Raw genomic sequence first — 18,256 nt, forward strand, 5'->3', positions numbered from 1 at the left:
TTGGATTGGGTTAAATGAGATAACTGATTTTATTAATAATTTATCAGATCTGCAGAAATCAATTTTCCTGTTAGGTACACAACTATGTTTACCCCATTGGGTGTTAATATAGTTGCTTTCTATTCACGACAAGCCAATCACATTTGTGTTGGCATGGAGAACAAGGTCTAGTGTGTTTCTGGTCCTTATTATCATAATGTTGTGGCCTGAAAAGCAGGTCTGTGTTGCAGGTAACTATTTATAAAGTAGAGTATTTCAGGAACAAACTCACCCCCATTACAGCAGAAGTTAACAGGGTCTCAGTGGCAACAGCTTTTAAATGAGATTCATGTAGGGTTAAATGAATCAACTTTATTCAGTAGTACATGATGATAGGAAAAGAAATATATCTAACTGCTGGCTACATGTTGGTCACAGAGAGACCTATAGAAACATGGTGCTCAGAGAAAGAGCTAGAAGCATTCTGAGCAGGAGAAGGAAGTGGGGGCACCACTCCAAGGAAGTTCCTGAGTTTCCTAGAGGTGAGATCATCAGGAGCTTTGGTGCTGGATGTTATCAGTATGCTGATGACACCCAAATCTACTTCTCCTATTCATATTCAGGAAATGGCACTCATTCTCTAAATGCCTGCCTACAGGCAGTAATGGGCTGGATAAGGGAGAACAAATTGAAGCTGAATCCAAGCAAGACAGAGGTTCTCCTTGTGGGGGCTCAGAATCTGAGGGGTGTGTTAGATCTTCCTGTGCTGGATGGGGTTACACTCCCCCAGAAGGAGCAGGTGCGCAGCTTGGGAGTACTCCTGGACCCAGGCCTCACCCTGGTATCTCAAGTGGAGACCATGGCCAGGAGTGCTTTCTATCAGCTTCAGCTGATTCAACATCTGCGCCCATTCCTTGAAGGGGATGAACTCAAAACAGTGGTGCATCAGCTGGTAACCTCTCGGCTTGACTATTGCAATGCGCTCTACGTGGGACTGCCTTTGTACATAGTCCAGAAACTTCAGAATGTGGCAGCCAGATTGGTCTCTGGGGCAACCTGGAGAGACCATATTTTACCTGTTTTGAAACAGTTACACTGGCTGCCAATATGTTTCTGGACAAAATACAAAGTGCTGGTTTTTACCTTTAAAACCCTGAATGGCTTGGGTCTGCGTTATGTTAGCGCCTTCTTCTACATGATCCCCACCGCACATTAAGGTCATCTGAGGAGGTCCGTCTCCAGTTGCCAATGGTTCATTTGGTGGTGACTCAGAGGCGGGCCTTCTCTGTAGCTGCTTCTGGGCTGTAGAATGCACTCCCAGCAGACATCCACAGTCTCAATTCTTCATTGAACTTCAGGAGAGCCCTTAAAACTTATCGTTTTGGCCTGGCCTTCCAGGGTTTTTAATTAGTTTTAATTGTTTTAATGCTCTAACCTGGTTTTCAGGGTTTTTTTAAAAAAAATTGTTCTGATTGTTTAATTGTTTTTAATGATGTTTTAATTGTTAATTGATGTTTTATATTGTTTATATTTCTGTTTTAAATGTTGATTTTGATGATTTGTTTTAATTGTTAACTGCCCTGAGCTGCTTTGGAAGGGCGGTATAAAAATCGAATGAATGAATGAATGAATAAAATAGAGGCAGGGATCAGCAGGAATGAGAAAGTGACCCTAACTGAACGCGTTCTACTCCCAATGCCCCTAGTGATCATTAGAGTTTCTGGTGCAAAAGGTCAATGCCATCTGGAGATGGATCTCCAACATGTTTGAGAACCCTCATAAGATCATAAAAAAGGTATGATGGATTGGACAAAAGGCCAACATCCCATTTCGCAGAGTGGCCAACCGGGTGCCTCATCTGGGAAGGCCACAGCTAGTGATGAAGGCATGTCCCTTCTCTCACCTTGCTCTTCTGCTAACTAATGGTTACATAGACTTATTATCTATGGATATACCTGGTCTGCAGGAATTTCTCCACTTCCCTTTCCAAGTTATCCAAGGTAGTGGACATTACCACATCTTGTGGCAGTCAGTTCAATCTACTATTCATTCATTCATTCATTCATTCATTCAGTGACATTATGTTCATTAAGTTCATAATGAAACCCATTCAAAATAGCTCACCAATTCAGTATATCTACAAACTCCATGTCAAAACAGCTACTTCTCAACTTTGGGCTGCAGAGTCATCAAAGGAGATTTAAATGCCAGATCATTGCCCTGTACCCCAAGAAGACACGAGACACTAAGTATAGAATTAATAAGGGCCACAATTTTTATTCAAAACTTCAGAAGAACTTAATTAACGAGCAGGGATTGGTTCTGCACACCCGCAGTGTGGTATGTGAAGGCATGCCCACAAGGGGCATGTCTACCTAGGGACTAGGGCGACTGCACCAGAGCTCCAGGCAGCCCCAATGCTCTAGAGCAGGAGCTGCCCATCTTAGGTGGCCTACTGCCAGGCCTCTGTCCTAGCCTCACCCCTCCCCCAGTAGCTGCCAAGCCATTCTGAGTGGTTCAGCCAGACAGAATAGATTAGTCTAGGCCAGACCTCACTGAGCTGCCAAGCCTCTAGTGAGTTGGCCTGTCTGATCTATAGCCAAACGCTTACCTCCAGGTGCTCACCAATTTCTGATGTTATCCCCAAACCGCACTGTGCCTGCCACGGCAGGGGTTAGCCTAGCTTAACACCCCGAACCTCCCACCAACCACACAGAACAGTTGCCAATCACTGCTGTAAGTCTTTCAAAAACAATGCTATCCCCGCAGGAGACAGGTGAACTCCGTCCCCCCTAAACAATTCAGGGGCCGTAAAATTGATGTCAGAATGAATAATATAACCTCCCCCCTGATTGGAATAAAAGCACACCATATGGGCATTGATTTTACGCCGAGCCCTCTCAAATTTTCCAGGGTTCCTGGCACCCCGCCAGGCATAAAGCATCACTGTTGTTTTAGCTTTTGTTGCCACCAGGCCAGGCTCCAGAATAAGGAAGTGGGCGGGGAAAAGCCTAACCAATTCCATTGTCCTTTCCTGCTCCATTGTGCAAGCAGCAATTTGTTTCTTCTGTCTGCTAACGTCTCCTCCATTCCCTGATGCTGACATGCATTCAGTAACTGGTGAAATTGTACTGCAATGTAATGAGACATCATCTATCATGTTGTACTGTGTCCTGGGCTACATGGGCTTCCTGGCCATTGCCAGCTTCACTGTGGCTTTCTTCTCCAGGAAGTTACCAGACAGCTTCAATGAAGCCATATTTATCACTTTCAGCATGTTCTTTTTCTGCAGTGTATGGATGTCATTTGTTCCAACCTATCTGAGTGCCAAGGGGAAATACATGGTGGCTGTGGAGATTTTCTCCATCTTGACCTCCAGTGCTGCATTGTTGGGCTTCATCTTTTCCCCCAAATGCTATATTATTGTTCTGAGGCCTGAGCTGAACAATAAGGAGCACCTAATGAGGAAAAAACAACAGAAGAAGTGAAGTGTTCCACTAAGTATCATTCTTCTACCATCCCTCAAACCTTCTAAACGCTTTCCATTTTAAATATTTCATTGTGAATGGCCTTGCATCAGAAGCTGCTTAAATAGCCATGGATAGCTATTAGTCCTAGTCCATTTTTGCTGGGCTAACTATGAGGGTTAGCCATGGTCACCTGCAGGAAGAAAAGGAATTATAAATTTGATGGTAAATAGGGTATTCTTGGTATATTTTCATGGTGTAGGTTCCTTGTATACAGATTCAGAAATATGGAGGAAATACTGCTTAACCCATTTGAACCAAATTTGCCACAGCTTCAGGGACACATAGGGATGCCGAAATGGCATGGAATGAGATGATGTCATCCATTCCAATTCAAGATGGTGGCCATGTTTACATCTGAGGTGCAAGCAGGCTAATTTGTGGACTGCCTAACCGATTTAAACCAAATTACGTGCAGTGGCAGTGAGTGACACACAGCGAAACTTCAACAGCATAGTTTGTGGTGATGTAATCCACATCAATTCAAGATGGCAGATGCATACACTTTGGAGGCACAAGTGGGCTAACTTGTGAACCACTTAACAGATTTGAACCAAATTTGCTACAGCTGTAGGGACACATATGGACACATCAACAGCGTAGATTATGACAATGTAATCCAACCCAGTTCAAAATGGCACACATGTAAACTTTTGAGGCACAAGTGTACTAACTTCTGGACTGTGTAACCATTAGAACCAAATTTGCTACAGCTGTATGGACAAATAGTCATATGCTAATGGGGTAGTTTGTGGTGATGTCATCCACTCCGATCCAAGATGGTGGACGTGTGAACTTTTGATGTGCAAGTGAACTAACTTGAGGACTGTCTAACCGATTTTAACCAAATTTGATACAGTTGTAATGAGTGACACACAGGGACACCTCAGTGGTGTAGTTTGTAGTGATGTAATCCATCCCAATCCAAGATGGTGGATGCATGAACGTTTGAGGTGTGAGAGATCTCACTTGTAGATCTTGATTTGAAAGAAGTTTAGTCCAGTTGTAGAGACAGTGAAAGGAAAGTCAGCTGATTAGTTCTTACTAGAACAATTTGTATTGATACTTGACTGGATCTGCCTAAATCAGATTTTTCCTGTTAGCCATGCAACTCCAATTGCAACACTGGGTATTCATATAATTTCTATTCTATTAATAAAATATAATAGTTGCTTTCTATTCATTACAAGCCAATCACATTTGTGTTGGCAAGATTAACAAGACCTAGTGTGTTTCCGGTCCTTATTATTATCCCATTGTAGCCTGAAAACCAGGTCTGTTGGAGACACCTCATAAGAAGATTAAAAAGAGGCATGATAGATCAGAAAAAAGGCCAGCATCCCATTTCCCTGAGTGGCCAACCAGGTACCTCCTCTGGAAAGGCCACTCTCCCTGCACACAAGCAGTCAGCTAGCCCTGGACAGCCAGATCAGCCAGCCACACGATTACCGGCTTCATCATGGAACTGGTAGGGGTGGTGGGGATCAAGGGCCTCCTGGCCCCCAGAAGTCCCAGAAGTGCATGGGGCATTCTGGGGAGCCCTCCAATGTCAAGAGGTTTGTTGTAGCTTCCTGGTCAGGGTTCTCCGTGTGAGTCACCACGGTGTGGAGCCATGCTGTGGTAGCACAAAATAGAATAAGCAGGGTTAGCGGACTGCTCACTCCACTAACCTCATTTGAGTGGAGGAGCATTTAGAAGGGCTTGCCACCGGGAGCCACATGGCTCCCATTGCAGGCACACAACCAGCTGAAATCAGGATGGCCACTCTTAGCCTGGTTTTGGCTGGTCGTAGGAGCAGCCTCACTATGTCCCAAATCCGCAGCCTAATTATCTCCTTAACTTTTAAGATTCCTGAGTAGACCAACATGGAGATACTTAGCCCATAACTTCTCAAATCCCTCTTTCTTGAAAAAAAAATTTCCCCCACTCCCCAAGCCTGGATTGCATCTATTGGGAAAGTAATACTTTGTTTCAAGAATAACATGTTTATGTTGTACAGCAATGCCATTGAGAAAACTCAGCTTTGCATCCCATATAATTGTAAAAATAGCTGTAGTTACTTCGGCTGCTTGCTGACTGCCTTGTGTGGTTTCAAAAGCCAATAACAAAACTAATAACCAAGTACGTGAAATATGTTATAAATATTCCCTTGTATTTTTCAAAAACAAGGCTAGGAACTAAGAACTGTTGGAAATCACCCAGACTAACTGTGCTTCTTATCTTGCCATTTTATACTTCAAGCTTTGACTCTATCAGCAGAAAAAGCATCGTCCATTCAAGTCAAGTTGTTCTAATCATGGAGACTCTGTTAATAGTGCTGTAGATGCAAACGGGGAAATCTTTATTTCAGAAGTCAGAATGGTAATAGTAGTAGTGTTTCTGCTACTGTTGCTGCCTCACCTAGTATGTCAGACTCATGTTGCCAAATGTCAGCTTATAGATCACAATCCTATTTATCACAAGTATCGTCAGCCAGGAGATCTCCTCATTGGTGGCCTTGTTTCCTTCACTTACTTTTCGTTTAGTGCTGAACGCTTTTTTCAACCACCTCCTCCAGTACAAACTGAAGAATTCCTGTAAGTTCATTATTTTCCTAGCACATCTCTGCTCAGATCCTATTCTACCGGGTTGTGCATTTTGGCTTTTTTCAGTTTTGTGTTTGGCCTGAATCCAAAACACCCCCATTTTCTTCTTAGTTTGAAACCAGCCAATTCGGAACACCCCAATTTTGTTCTTTGTTCAAAATTGCAAAATCAGAATCTGAAATGTTTTGGATTTTTAAAAAATGGCCCTGGGACAAAACTAATGGGTGAGGGTGTTAGCACCCAATGGGTGGAAGCTACCACCCATTTCAGAGGAATTGGGCAAAGGGCTGATTTTTGGTGAATTTTGAAGTTTAGGATATTTCCCATAGGTAATAATGGAGGTTTCAGCAAAAGTATAGCTTCACATTGGGGGGAAAGTGGGTAGCACAGAGCAGAATAGGGTGGGTGGTAGTGCCCAGTGGGGGCAAGGAAGCTGCCAGAATTATTTCAAAGCAATTGGGCAGAGGGCTGATTTTTAGATTTAATGGAGTTTACACGTCTAAGTTTCTTCAACATAGGGAGTGATGGACGTTTCAGCAGCCCCATAACTGTACTTGGGGGGCACCAGCGTGTCCCAGAGTGAGTGGTGGTGTAGAGCACATAGGGTGCCAACCAGACCCATGGATTGCTAACCCATGGGGTACTGGGTTCTGTTGTTTCTGAGATGTTTTGAGTGTAGATTCTCTGGTAGCATATGAGAGTGGATTCATGATTTGTCATTGAAGATCTCATATGCTACCAGAGAATTTACAGGCTGGGCTCAGGCTGGCAACAAGGCAGGCATAGGAAATGGCATGGCATCTCTTAAGGGGGTGAAAAAAATTCTACTGGAACAAAAAAGCAATGCAGCAGATAAATCCATTCCCAGGCTGGCATGCAGTAGCCATAGCAGTCTGGCAGGCTGGGCTCAGGCTGGCAACAAGGCAGGCAGGCATAGGCAATGGTATGGCATCATCATGGCGACTTGAGGCATGCCATGCAATGCATACTAGTTTTCTCTCTCTCTCTCTCTCTCTCTCTCTCTCTCTCTCTCTCTCTCTCTTTTCAATGAGGCAGAAAGGCAGAATGGCGAATGAGTAACTAACTTGTTGAATGAATTGAAAACCCCTCCTTGAACTCCCCCCTACCCTTGCCCCTTCTTCGACCCTTCCCCTGGCCAATGTGGGGTCAGTAAAGAGTGGCAAGAGGCAAAAGAGCCAATGGGGAGCAAGGAGGGAATCTTCAGCAGATCAGCCCATGCTTTAGGTCACCGATCAGAAGGCTGGAAGGGCAGGAAATTCAAAGAGATATCAAGCACAAAATGGAGACTGACTCAGAGATCGCCACAAAATGGAGGTCCAAAACAACTACACATTTTGTAGCCAAAACAGGGACATTTTGTTTTGTGTACAAAACTTATGGATTTGGAAAATGGGTGTTTTGTTTTGTCTACAAAACACCCGAAACAGCCCATTTTGAATACAAAACATTTTGTACCTGAAACATCTTGCACATCCCTACTATTCTATAGGAGGTCAATATCATGGACAGGTTGAACTCCTTGAGTTAATTACAGAAGCATTCGATTCCAGTAATCATTAGTTTTGATTGCTGGAATTCTTTAAGCTAGTTCCTAACTCAGCACTTTCTCCATCCCCTTTTCCTAGAAGATTTCTCAAGGGAACCAGATGCAAGTATAGACCATCACCACCTAAGCAATGTCCTCTTTGAAAACATAAATGTCATGAGAAGTGTATGGAGGGGAGGCTTCACAGGGATCTCAAGCTTTAGGTTGGACCAGAAGCATATGTCCTAGGAGCTACAGCTCCAAACCTGGTCCTTATTAGTTTGTGCAACAGGAAGTATGAATAGGAGAAACAAGAGTATCAATCAACAGGACCATCTATTATATATAAACAGTCATTTAGAATGCTTTCAAACATTATGCAATTCATTACAGTGACATTCCTCTGTTTATTTCCATCTCTGTTTTCTTGCTACGTTGGCTAACCGCTATTCTCTCTTCATGCCGTCCCAACTCCATGGCGACTAGATATAATCTGTGGTTATGATATCTGAATAGGAGTGTACACCTCGAATCGAATAAAAGTTGTCCATAATGGAACAATAAGGAAGTCAGATAAATCCAGGAAACAAACATTGCTTTGCTTTGATGTGTTTACACCTTGCTTTATGCCCATATGTAGATGTTCTATGTCTCCAGAGTAAATTAGGAAGAAACTCATACTGTCTCAGTTCCAATATACATAGAAGAAAGACCAGTAGAGTTATTTTCTCCTGGCTGCTAACATCTCCTCCATTTCCAGATGTTGACACACATTCAGTAACTGGTGAAATCATATTGCAATGTAATGAAACATCATCTATCATGTTTTACTGTGTCCTAGGTTACATGGGCTTCCTGGCCACTGCCAGTTTCACTGTGGCTTTCTTCTCCAGGAAGTTACCGGACAGTTTCAATGAATCCAAGTTTATCACTTTCAGCATGCTGGTCTTCTGCAGTGTGTGGTTGTCATTTGTTCCAACCTACCTGAGTGCCAAGGGGAAATATGTGGTGGCTGTGGAGATCTTCTCCATATTGGCCTCCAGTGCTGGGTTGTTGGGCTTTATCTTTTTCCCCAAATGGTATGTTATTGTTCTGAGGCCTGAGTTGAACAATAAGGATCATCTCATGAAGAAAAACTACTGAAGAAGAAAGTTTAGCCCGCTTTCTACGGACGGGTGGAGCCACCGGGCTTGCAGGCAATCCTGGTGCTTCCAAGGTGGCTAGCCTGCCTAAGTACCCCTCCTCTAAGACGAGGTTAATGGAACGAGTGCTATTTAGGAGAGGATTCAATTGGAAATGCACTGAATGGACATCACTGTTAGCTTCATTTGTCTTACTCCATGAAAATTGTGCATTGAAACATTGTTTAAAGTCAGAGGTACTTCGCCTGTCATGCAGCTGTTAGCTTGCTAACACTAGGGATGTGCACAAAACCGGTTCGCCCGATTCAGTTCAGATTCTAACCGGGTTTGAACCGGGAGGGGGTGGTTCAGTTTTGCTTTTGTTCGAACCACCCCCTGGTTCAGTTTGGATTTGAACAGGATCGAACCGATTCGAACCAGTTTGGACCAGTTTGGACACCCAAAAATTGGTAGGAAGGTAGCTGGCACTCAGGGTTACCTGTCACCCAAACCCCAAAGCAATCAGACACTTGTATGAGTTTTTATGAGTTTTTGAAAATTATTTTTATTTTTTCTGATAGGAAATAATTGGACTAGTACCAGGCCATTATTCCTTATTTTGGAGCACACATGGGTGCCAACAACCATGCAAACCTTGAAGCAATCAGACACCCCTATGATTTTTTATGAATATTTGAAATATTTTTAATTATTTTTCTCATAGACTATAATGGTACCAGAACCACTCCATATCCCCTATTGTGGAGCACCTAGGGGCACAAAGGTGGGGTGGGTTGTAGAAAGACAGGGGTGCCTACCATCCAAAAACTCCCAATGCAATTGGACACTCCTCTGATTATTGGTGAATTGTTAAATTATTTTTGAATTCCTCATAGAGAATAATTAGGATTGCAGCAAATGTATAGCTTCACGTCGGGGGGAAAGGGGTGTCGTAGAGTGGCGTGTGGTGGCTGGTAGTTCCTAGGGTGGGCAAGGAAGCTATCAGAATTATTTGAAAGGAATTGGGCAAAGGGGTGATTTTAAAGTGATTTTTGAAGTTTACGTGTCTTTAAGGTTTTTCTCCATAAAGAAGCATAGAGGTGTCAGCAAATGTATAGCTTCACTTCAGGGGCAAAGGGGTGGCCTAGAGCAGTGTGGGGTTGGTGGTAGTGCCAGGTAGGGGCAAGGAAGCTACCTGAATTTTTTCAAAGGATTTGGGCAGAGGGCTGATTTTTGGTGAATTGTTGAAGTTTATGCGTCTTTAAGGTTTTTCCTCATAAGGTATATGGAGCTTTCAGCAGCCCCATAAGAGTACTTGGGGGGTGCTGGGGTGGCCCAGAGCAACTGGTGGTGTAGTGTACATAGGGTGCCAACCACTCCCATGGGTTTCTAACCCATGGGGTACAGGGTTTTGTTTGAGTGTGGATTCTATGATAGCAGATTAGAGTGGATTCATGGTGTCTCATTGAAAATCTCATTTGCTAACATAGAATCCACACTCAGAATACCTCAGAAACAACAGAACAACATCAGCCCTCTGCCCAAATCCTTTGAAAAAATTCAGGTAGCTTCCTTGCCCCTACCTGGCACTACCACCAACCCCACACTGCTCTAGGCCACCCCTTTGCCCCCGACGTGAAGCTATACATTTGCTGACACCTCCATGCTTCTTTATGGAGAAAAACCTTAAAGATGCGTAAACTTCAAAAATCACTTAAAAATCACCCCTTTGCCCAAATCCTTTCAAATAATTCTGATAGCTTCCTTGCCCACCCTAGGAACTACCAGCCACCACACTCTACGCTACGACACCCCTTTCCCCCCGAAGACGTGAAGCTATACATTTGCTGCAATCCTAATTATTCTCTAGGAGGAATTCAAAAATACTTTAACAATTCACCAATAATCAGAGGAGTGTCCAATTGCCTTGGGAGTTTTTGGGTGGTAAGCACCCCTGTCTGTCTACCACCCACCCCGCCTTTGTGCCCTTAGGTGCTCCACAATAGGGGATATGGACTGGTTTGTGTCCCATTATACTCTATGAGAAAAATAATTAAAAATATTTCAAATATTCATTAAATATCGTAGGATTGTCCTATTGCTTCAGGGTTTGGGTGGTTGTTGGCACCCATGCATGATACACAATAAGCTATAATGTCCTGGTTCAAGTCCCATTATATCCTATGAGAAAAAAATAAAAATTATTTTGAAAAACTTATAAAATATCATACAAGTGTCTGATTGCTTTGGGGTTTGGGTGACAGGTAACCCTGGGTGCCAGCTACCATCCTACCAAAATTTGGGTGTCTGAACTGGTTCAAACTGGTTCAAACCAGTTTGAATCGAACCACCCCCGGTTCAGTTCGAATTCGAACCTGCAGCCCAAACCTGATGGCTGGTTCGGTTTGAATTCGAACCTCTGAACCACCCTGGTTTGGATTCAAACCAGTTCGGATTCGAACTGATTCGCACATCCCTAGCTAACACCCTATCTTCCTCCCAATGCACTGAAAGGTGGAATGAGCCATTCACCTCTCAGACTGAGTCAGACCTTGGCACAACACTAGAGGCATTGAGAGTAGTGACAGTCAGTTGCTGTCTCCTTCTCTTTCCTGGTTATCTCTGCTCCGCTGACCTCTCTATTTATAGAGTGTACTCAGGAACTTCCTGGGAGTGACTTCCTCCTTCTCCTTCTTCCCAGAATGCTCTTTCTGAGCACCATGCTTCTGTAGGTGTGTCTCTGACTAACGTGTAGTTAGCAGTTTGATATACATATTTTCCTATCATCATGTACTTCTGAATAAAGTAGATTAGTTTAACCTTACATGAATCTCCATGCTTGTCATTTACAAGCTGTTGTTCCGGAGACTTGTTAACTGCTTCTGTAATGAGAGTGGGTTTGCTCCTCAAATACTTTGCTGTATAAGTAATTACCTGCAAATCAACAGACCTGCTTTTCATGCTGCAACATTATGATAATAAGGGTGAGAAACACAGTAGGAAGCGATTCTCATGATCCCCCAAAAGCGGGCTAAGGGAGCCTCATCCGCTTTTAGGCGATTGTGTGCTGCAACATTTCTATCATCTCCTTATTTCTGAATCTGTGTACAAGGAGCCCACTACTTCAAACTATACATAGATTTCCTTATTTAATACCATAGTTGGGGGGAAAAGAGTTGTACATTCTTTCAATTGACCATTGCTAACCCTCATAATTAGCTCAGTGAGGATGGACGAAGACTAAGCGAAAATAATTTCTTGGACTGTGAAACATGAGTTTCATGTGAGCACCATGGAGATTGCTCTGATGAAACCAACAGTTTTCATAAAGTGCCTGTACACCAAATCCTGCAAACATACTGAAGCTCTTCTAATGATCTGTGAGAAGAGCTTCTTCCAGGTCTGCAGAGAGAGCAGGCTTAGCCTGCTCCTCCCTCCCACAGATGAGCAGCTGATCACATGATTGCCAGCTCCGTCATGGAGCCTGTGGAGGATGCAGGGATTGGGGGCCACACGACCCCCGGAAGTCCTAGGATGCCCCGTGCGAGTGTGTGGAGCAACCTGGAGAGATAAATCAGTAATGAGTTTTTGAAAAAAAAAATTTTTTTTTTCCTCATAGGGTATAATGGGACTCGAACCAGCCCATTATCCCCTATTGTGGAGCACCTAGGGACACAAAAGCAAATGATAGTTTGCCATTGTTTGTCATTGAAAATCTCATATGCTACCAGAGAAACTACACTTAGAACACCTCAGAAACAACAAAACCCTTTACCCCATGAATTAGCAACCCATGGCACCCTCTGTGCACTACACCATCACTAGCTCTGGGGGCCCCCAGCACCTGCAAGTGCAGTTATGGGGCTGCTGAAACCTCCATTCTTCCCTATGGATAAAAACCGTAAAGACCTTAAAAACCTTAAAACCTTCAAAAACCACTTCAAAATCAGCTTGTTGCCCAATTCCTTTCAAATAATTCTTGCAGCTTCCTTGCCCGTCTTGGGACCTACCACCCACCACACTCCACTCTAGGCCATCCCTTTCTCCCTGACCTGAAGCTATACATTTACTGGAATCCTCATTATTCTATACGAGGAATTAAAAAATAATTTTAAAAATTCACCAATAATTGTAGTGTCCGTTTGCCTTGGGGTTTAGTGGGTTGTAGGCACCCCTGGGTGCCTACCACCCACCCCACTTTTGTGCCCCTAGGTGCTCCACAATAGGGGATAATGGGCTGGTTCGAGTCCCATTATATCCTATGAGAAAAATAATTAAAAATATTTCAATTTTTCATAAAATTTCATAGAAGTGTCCAATTGCTTCAGGGTTTGGGTGGCAGTTGTCACCCTTGGGTGCTCCACAATAGAGAATAATGGGCTGGTTCAAGTCCCATTATACCCTATGCAGAAAAAAATTCAAATATTCATAACAAATCATACAAGTGTCCGATTGCTTTGGGGATTGGATAGTAGGCACCCATGGGTGCCAGCTACAACCTCAACCACTTTTGGAGGTTCAAAACAGTTTGAATTCAAACTGAACCAGGCGGGGTTGAACAAAACCAAAACTGAAACTCCCCCTCCTGGTTCTAACCCAGTTCAAATTCGAACCGAACTGGGCAAACCAGTTTTGTGCACATCCCTTACTGTAACAGCTCCATGTCAGTGTGCTGCTGTTGTATGGATCTCTCTAGATCACACAAGTAGATTGTGTTCTACCACCCCTGGTCCACATGGGGGCATTGTCAGCATGCTACCCTATGACTATTGCATGCTTTTGGTGTTTACCATAGGGGGTGACTGGTGCAGCTGGATCTTATTGGGACTATTTTCTGTAGTTCTTTCTGACTCCAGTCTCATGTTAGGGAATTAGAGGATCCCAGCTACACTACAAGCATATTACATCAATGTAGCAGCATTGTCAGTTTAACTGCACGAGTATTCATTTCTAAGTTCTTGATAAAAGGTTATTTCTCCCCACTCCCCAAGCCCGGATTGCATCTATTGGGAAAATAATACTTTGGTTCAAGAATAACATGTATATGTTGTTCAGCAGTGCCACCGAGAATACTCAACTTTGCATCCCATATAATTGCCAAAATTATAATTGTCACAACAGCTATAATTACTTCTGCTGCTTGTTGACTGCCTTGTGGAATGTCAGTGGCCAATAACAAAACTAATAACCAATTCAGTGAAATATGTTATAAATATTTCCCAGTATTTTTCAAAAACAGGACTAGCATCTAGGGACTTTCAGAAATCACCCAGATGAACTGTATTTCTTATCTTGCCATTTTATACTCCAAGCTTTGACTCTATCAGCAGACAAAACATCGTCTATTCAAGTCAGGTTGTTCTAATCATGGAGATTCTGCTAATAGTGCTTTAGATGCAAACGGGGAAATCTTTGTTCAGAGATCAGACGTACTCAGAATGGTAATTGTAGTAGTGTTTCTTCTACTGCTGCTGCCTTGCATGGTATGTCAGGCTCATGTTGCCAAATGTCAGCTTGTAGATCACAATCCTATTTATCACAAGTATCTTCAGCCAGGAGATCTTCTCATTGGTGGCCTTGTTTCCTACACTTTCTTCATGTTTGGTGAAGAACACTTTTTTCAATCACCTCCTCCAGTACAAACTGAAAAGTTTCTGTAAGTTCAATATTTCCTAGCATATCTCTGCTCAGATTCTGTTCTATAGGAGGTCGGTTTTATGTTCAGGTTGAACTCCATTAATTAGTTAATGCATTAGTTTTGATTGCTGGACTACTTTACGCTGGTTCCTAAACCAGTACTTTCTCCATCCCCTTTACCTAGGAGATTTTTCAAGGGAACCAGATGCAAGTATGGACAACCACCATCCTGACGCTAAGCAATGTGCTCTTTGAAAACATGAATGTCATGAGAAGTGTATGGAGGGGAGGCTTCACAGGGATCTCAAGCTTTAGGTAGGACCAGAAGCATATGTCCTAGGAGCTACAGCTCCAATCCTGGTCCTCATTAGTTTGTGCCACAGGCAGTATGAATAGGAGTAACAGGCGTATTAATCAAAAGGATCAGTTATCCTATAAAAGCAGCCATTTAGACTACACTTAAAGTGTTTTAAAACATTATGCCATTTAGTACGATTAAGGAAAGGAAAGGTAGTCCCTTCGAGTCAGTGATCACAGAGCCATTTTTCTTGCTGCATTTGGCTAACACCTGTTCTCTTTTCATACGTGTCCCAACTGCACGGCAACCAGATATAATATGTAGCTATTATATTTGAATAGGCATGCACACCTTGAATCTAATATAAACTGATCTTCATGGAATGATCAGTATCCTAGAAAAATCCAGAAACCAAAAATAAAATTCTCTCCCAGGTTACCGATTTGATGTTTGTGCTCCCTGTTTTTCCTTTATGCCCATATGAAGATGTTCTGTGCCTCCAGAGTAAATGGGGAAGAAACTCATACTCTCTCAGTTCCAATATGCATAGAAGAATGACCAGTGCAATTATTTTATGTAAATTGATTCATATGAAACACGTTGGTTTTTTTAATGACTGGTTGTCTACACATAAAAAATAAAATTCTTATAGTGAAAGTACGTGAAAAACAGAAAACAAAACAATACTATATTTTTAACCAAGGTACAAATGTCTAAATCATGTAATCATTATTTAGAAATCATTATTATTCTAAAAAATGTAATCATCTTGTCATTATTGAAATGCCCCATCTTCTATAAATAAATCCACTCATTTCACAATTACCCCATTCTCTCTTTTTTCTTTCAAATGTACATGATTTGTCACCCGTCTCACATGTTTTAAAACATTTCTTTAGTTTTAACTGAATGTAAACTCGATTTCTGAAGCTCTTTGCAAACTCTATTTCCCCTTTACTTCTTCTTCAGGTATCATCCTTGGATTTGATCTGTCTATGTTTTAGTGTCAGTTATCAAATGGGTGCACTGTGGATGAGAGCCTCCCCCAACCTTCATGTAGACATTGGAAAATAAACCATTCTCACTTGTTTGCCTTCAATGTCCTGCATAACCCTGTTGTAGTTATAATGCCTGCATAAAAGGGTTGTAGGGATGTGTGAATTGATTTGGAGACAATTGATTTGTACCCAAATCTAGCTGATTCGGGTGATTCGGAGACAAAACTAATCACCCCTGTGGTCCATTGGCTAGATTCGGGTAAAAATCGAATCGCGGCTGATTCGATTCGAATCGCTTCTTGTTTCGGATCTGTCCTATTAATTTCCCCAGATTCCCAGCTTTCATTATTTTAAAAAAAGCTAAGCTCTAGCCCTTATAGAAGTGGAGTTATGGAGCAAAATGTGTGGTCACTATTTTTCAAGTGTTTGGATTCTTTGGTGTATAATAACATTCACTCAATGAATCCTTATGAGGATTCATTACACACCTTCATTTCTTCTATTCATTTTGACTGTCTTTTAGACAGTGCCAATTGTCAACTGCCAACTACACCCCACTCCCACCCACAAGGCACTGAGGTACTACTCAGTTTACGTTAAGTGCCTAATTGGTGGAGGCTACCACCCATATTGCAGAGGGACTGGGCAAAGGCAGTGAGGAAATTAAATCTGGGGAAATTAATAGGACAGATCCAAAACCCGAATCGATTCGATTCGGATCAGCCACGATTCGGATCCAAATCAAATTTGGGGTGATTCGGATGGGTCAGATTCGGATCCAAATCGAATCAGGGCTGTTTCGATTTGGTTACAAATTGAAACACAGAAAATTCGAATTGCACTCCCCTAAAGGGTTTTTCATCACGAGTTATAATATTAAAATATGGTTCTTAAAGTTTGATGCCCTGAGCACCATTGTTCCAGTCCACTTGTTCTTTGCATAATACAATTCCATTTTCAGACCTGACAGTTTTCTAGTTCAAAAATTGCCATCCAGCTGAGATTGTGTCCTAGCAGAGTGGTTGGGCTTTCCCTCACTGCAGATGTTGAAGCAGAGGCAGAACAGTCCCTGGATTTCCTTTCCATATGTCTGAGATTTTGATTCCTCTCTAATGAACTCAAATGAGTAAATGGAGTGCTCTGCTGGAGAGGCAAATTGCTCTTCAGTTTTAATTTTACAGTATAAACTTGAATGTAGCTGCCACCCATTTGGAGAAATCAAAGAAACTTGTGTTTTCAGCTTTTTCTTCTACTATTTTAACTGATTTTTAAATGCAGTGAACAAAGACCAAGGACTATTGTTGGATCTTGCAGCACAGGATAAGAATCACTAGGGCATAAAATAATATAAGTACAGGTTGTGCATTTTTTTCTGTAAACGTGTAAAATAGCAGTATCTAATATGGCAATAATCAATGCAAAATAATTAATTTGCTTCAAATTAAGAACATGAGAATCACCTTCAGCTCATGTGCAAGTCCTGGTCCCATGGATGGGCCGTTAGTTGAAGAACATCCCTCCCTAAATGTGTGCTTTGTTAAACTCAGCTTTCTGAAAGCTGTTAGAGCATTGTCCATTTATGTGGTCTGAACATTATCTGAAAAGAACCTTAAATTAAAGTCTGACTCACAAAATACATATAGGCAGCTTGCTCTAGATGAATAATGAAAGAGATGCACAAGCCAGTGGCAATTATTTCATGAAATGCAGAATAAGCTTTTCAAACTAAACACGAATCTCATTGTAGGGTAATGACTCAGAATTACCAGCATATCCTTGCCTTGGCATTTGCTATCAAAGAAATAAATGACAATCCCCAGATTTTACCCAACATCACCTTGGGATTCCACATCTATGATGGCTCTATGAATGTAAGGTCAACCTTTCGAGCCACAATGGAACTGATGTCCTCAGAGAACCGTTTTGTCCCCAACTACAAGTGTAACGTCCGGGACACTCTCATTGCAATCATTGAAGGACTTGAATCAGATACATCCCAGCAGATAACAAATATGTTTGGCTTCTACAGATTTCCACAGGTAAAATATATGTGTGTGTGGAACACACACATTTGCAATTCATCTGCAAGTTATTCCAATGTCTATTTTCTTTCCAGATGCAGATTTGCAGTGTGGGGTCAGAGATACTTAGGAATTGTAGATGATGGGACAGGTCTCACATTTTCTTTGAAAAACAAATCCAAGAAAGAATTGTTATAGTTTAGAATGTAAGAACATAAGAATAGCCTACTGGTTCAGGCCCAAGGCCCATCCAGTTCAGAATCCCATTTCACAAGTGGCCCACTAGTAGAGATGTTCATGAAACTATTCAGCGTTCTATTCAAGGAACACCAAACAGGTTCATAACCCCCACATTCGAAATGGTTCAAACATGGGGGCAAGGTGGCTTTAAGGCACGGGAGGGTGCTCTTACCTCCCCAACTGCATGCTCCCTACATATTGCTCCTTAGGTAATAGCATATGATTTATATAACGTACTGCCTGATGTGTTTCCTGAAACATAACCACAGATGGACATTTCTCCCTAATTAGTTCATATACCAGT

General features: G+C 42.2%; 1 protein-coding gene across 1 annotated transcript in view; it reads left to right on the forward strand.

Annotated features, from left to right (window-relative positions):
* Positions 1-3,631: 3,631 nt before the first annotated feature.
* Positions 3,632-18,256, forward strand: part of LOC128331007 (vomeronasal type-2 receptor 26-like) — a 30,839-nt gene continuing 16,214 nt past the window's right edge. The window contains exons 1-3 of the mRNA XM_053264373.1: positions 3,632-3,671; positions 8,479-8,716; positions 17,439-17,730. Of these exons, the coding sequence (XP_053120348.1) occupies positions 3,632-3,671; positions 8,479-8,716; positions 17,439-17,730 (570 nt within the window). The remainder of the gene's footprint in view (positions 3,672-8,478; positions 8,717-17,438; positions 17,731-18,256) is intronic.

The sequence above is a fragment of the Hemicordylus capensis genome, chromosome 6 (genome assembly GCF_027244095.1).
Source record: "Hemicordylus capensis ecotype Gifberg chromosome 6, rHemCap1.1.pri, whole genome shotgun sequence".
Taxonomy (NCBI): domain Eukaryota; kingdom Metazoa; phylum Chordata; class Lepidosauria; order Squamata; family Cordylidae; genus Hemicordylus; species Hemicordylus capensis.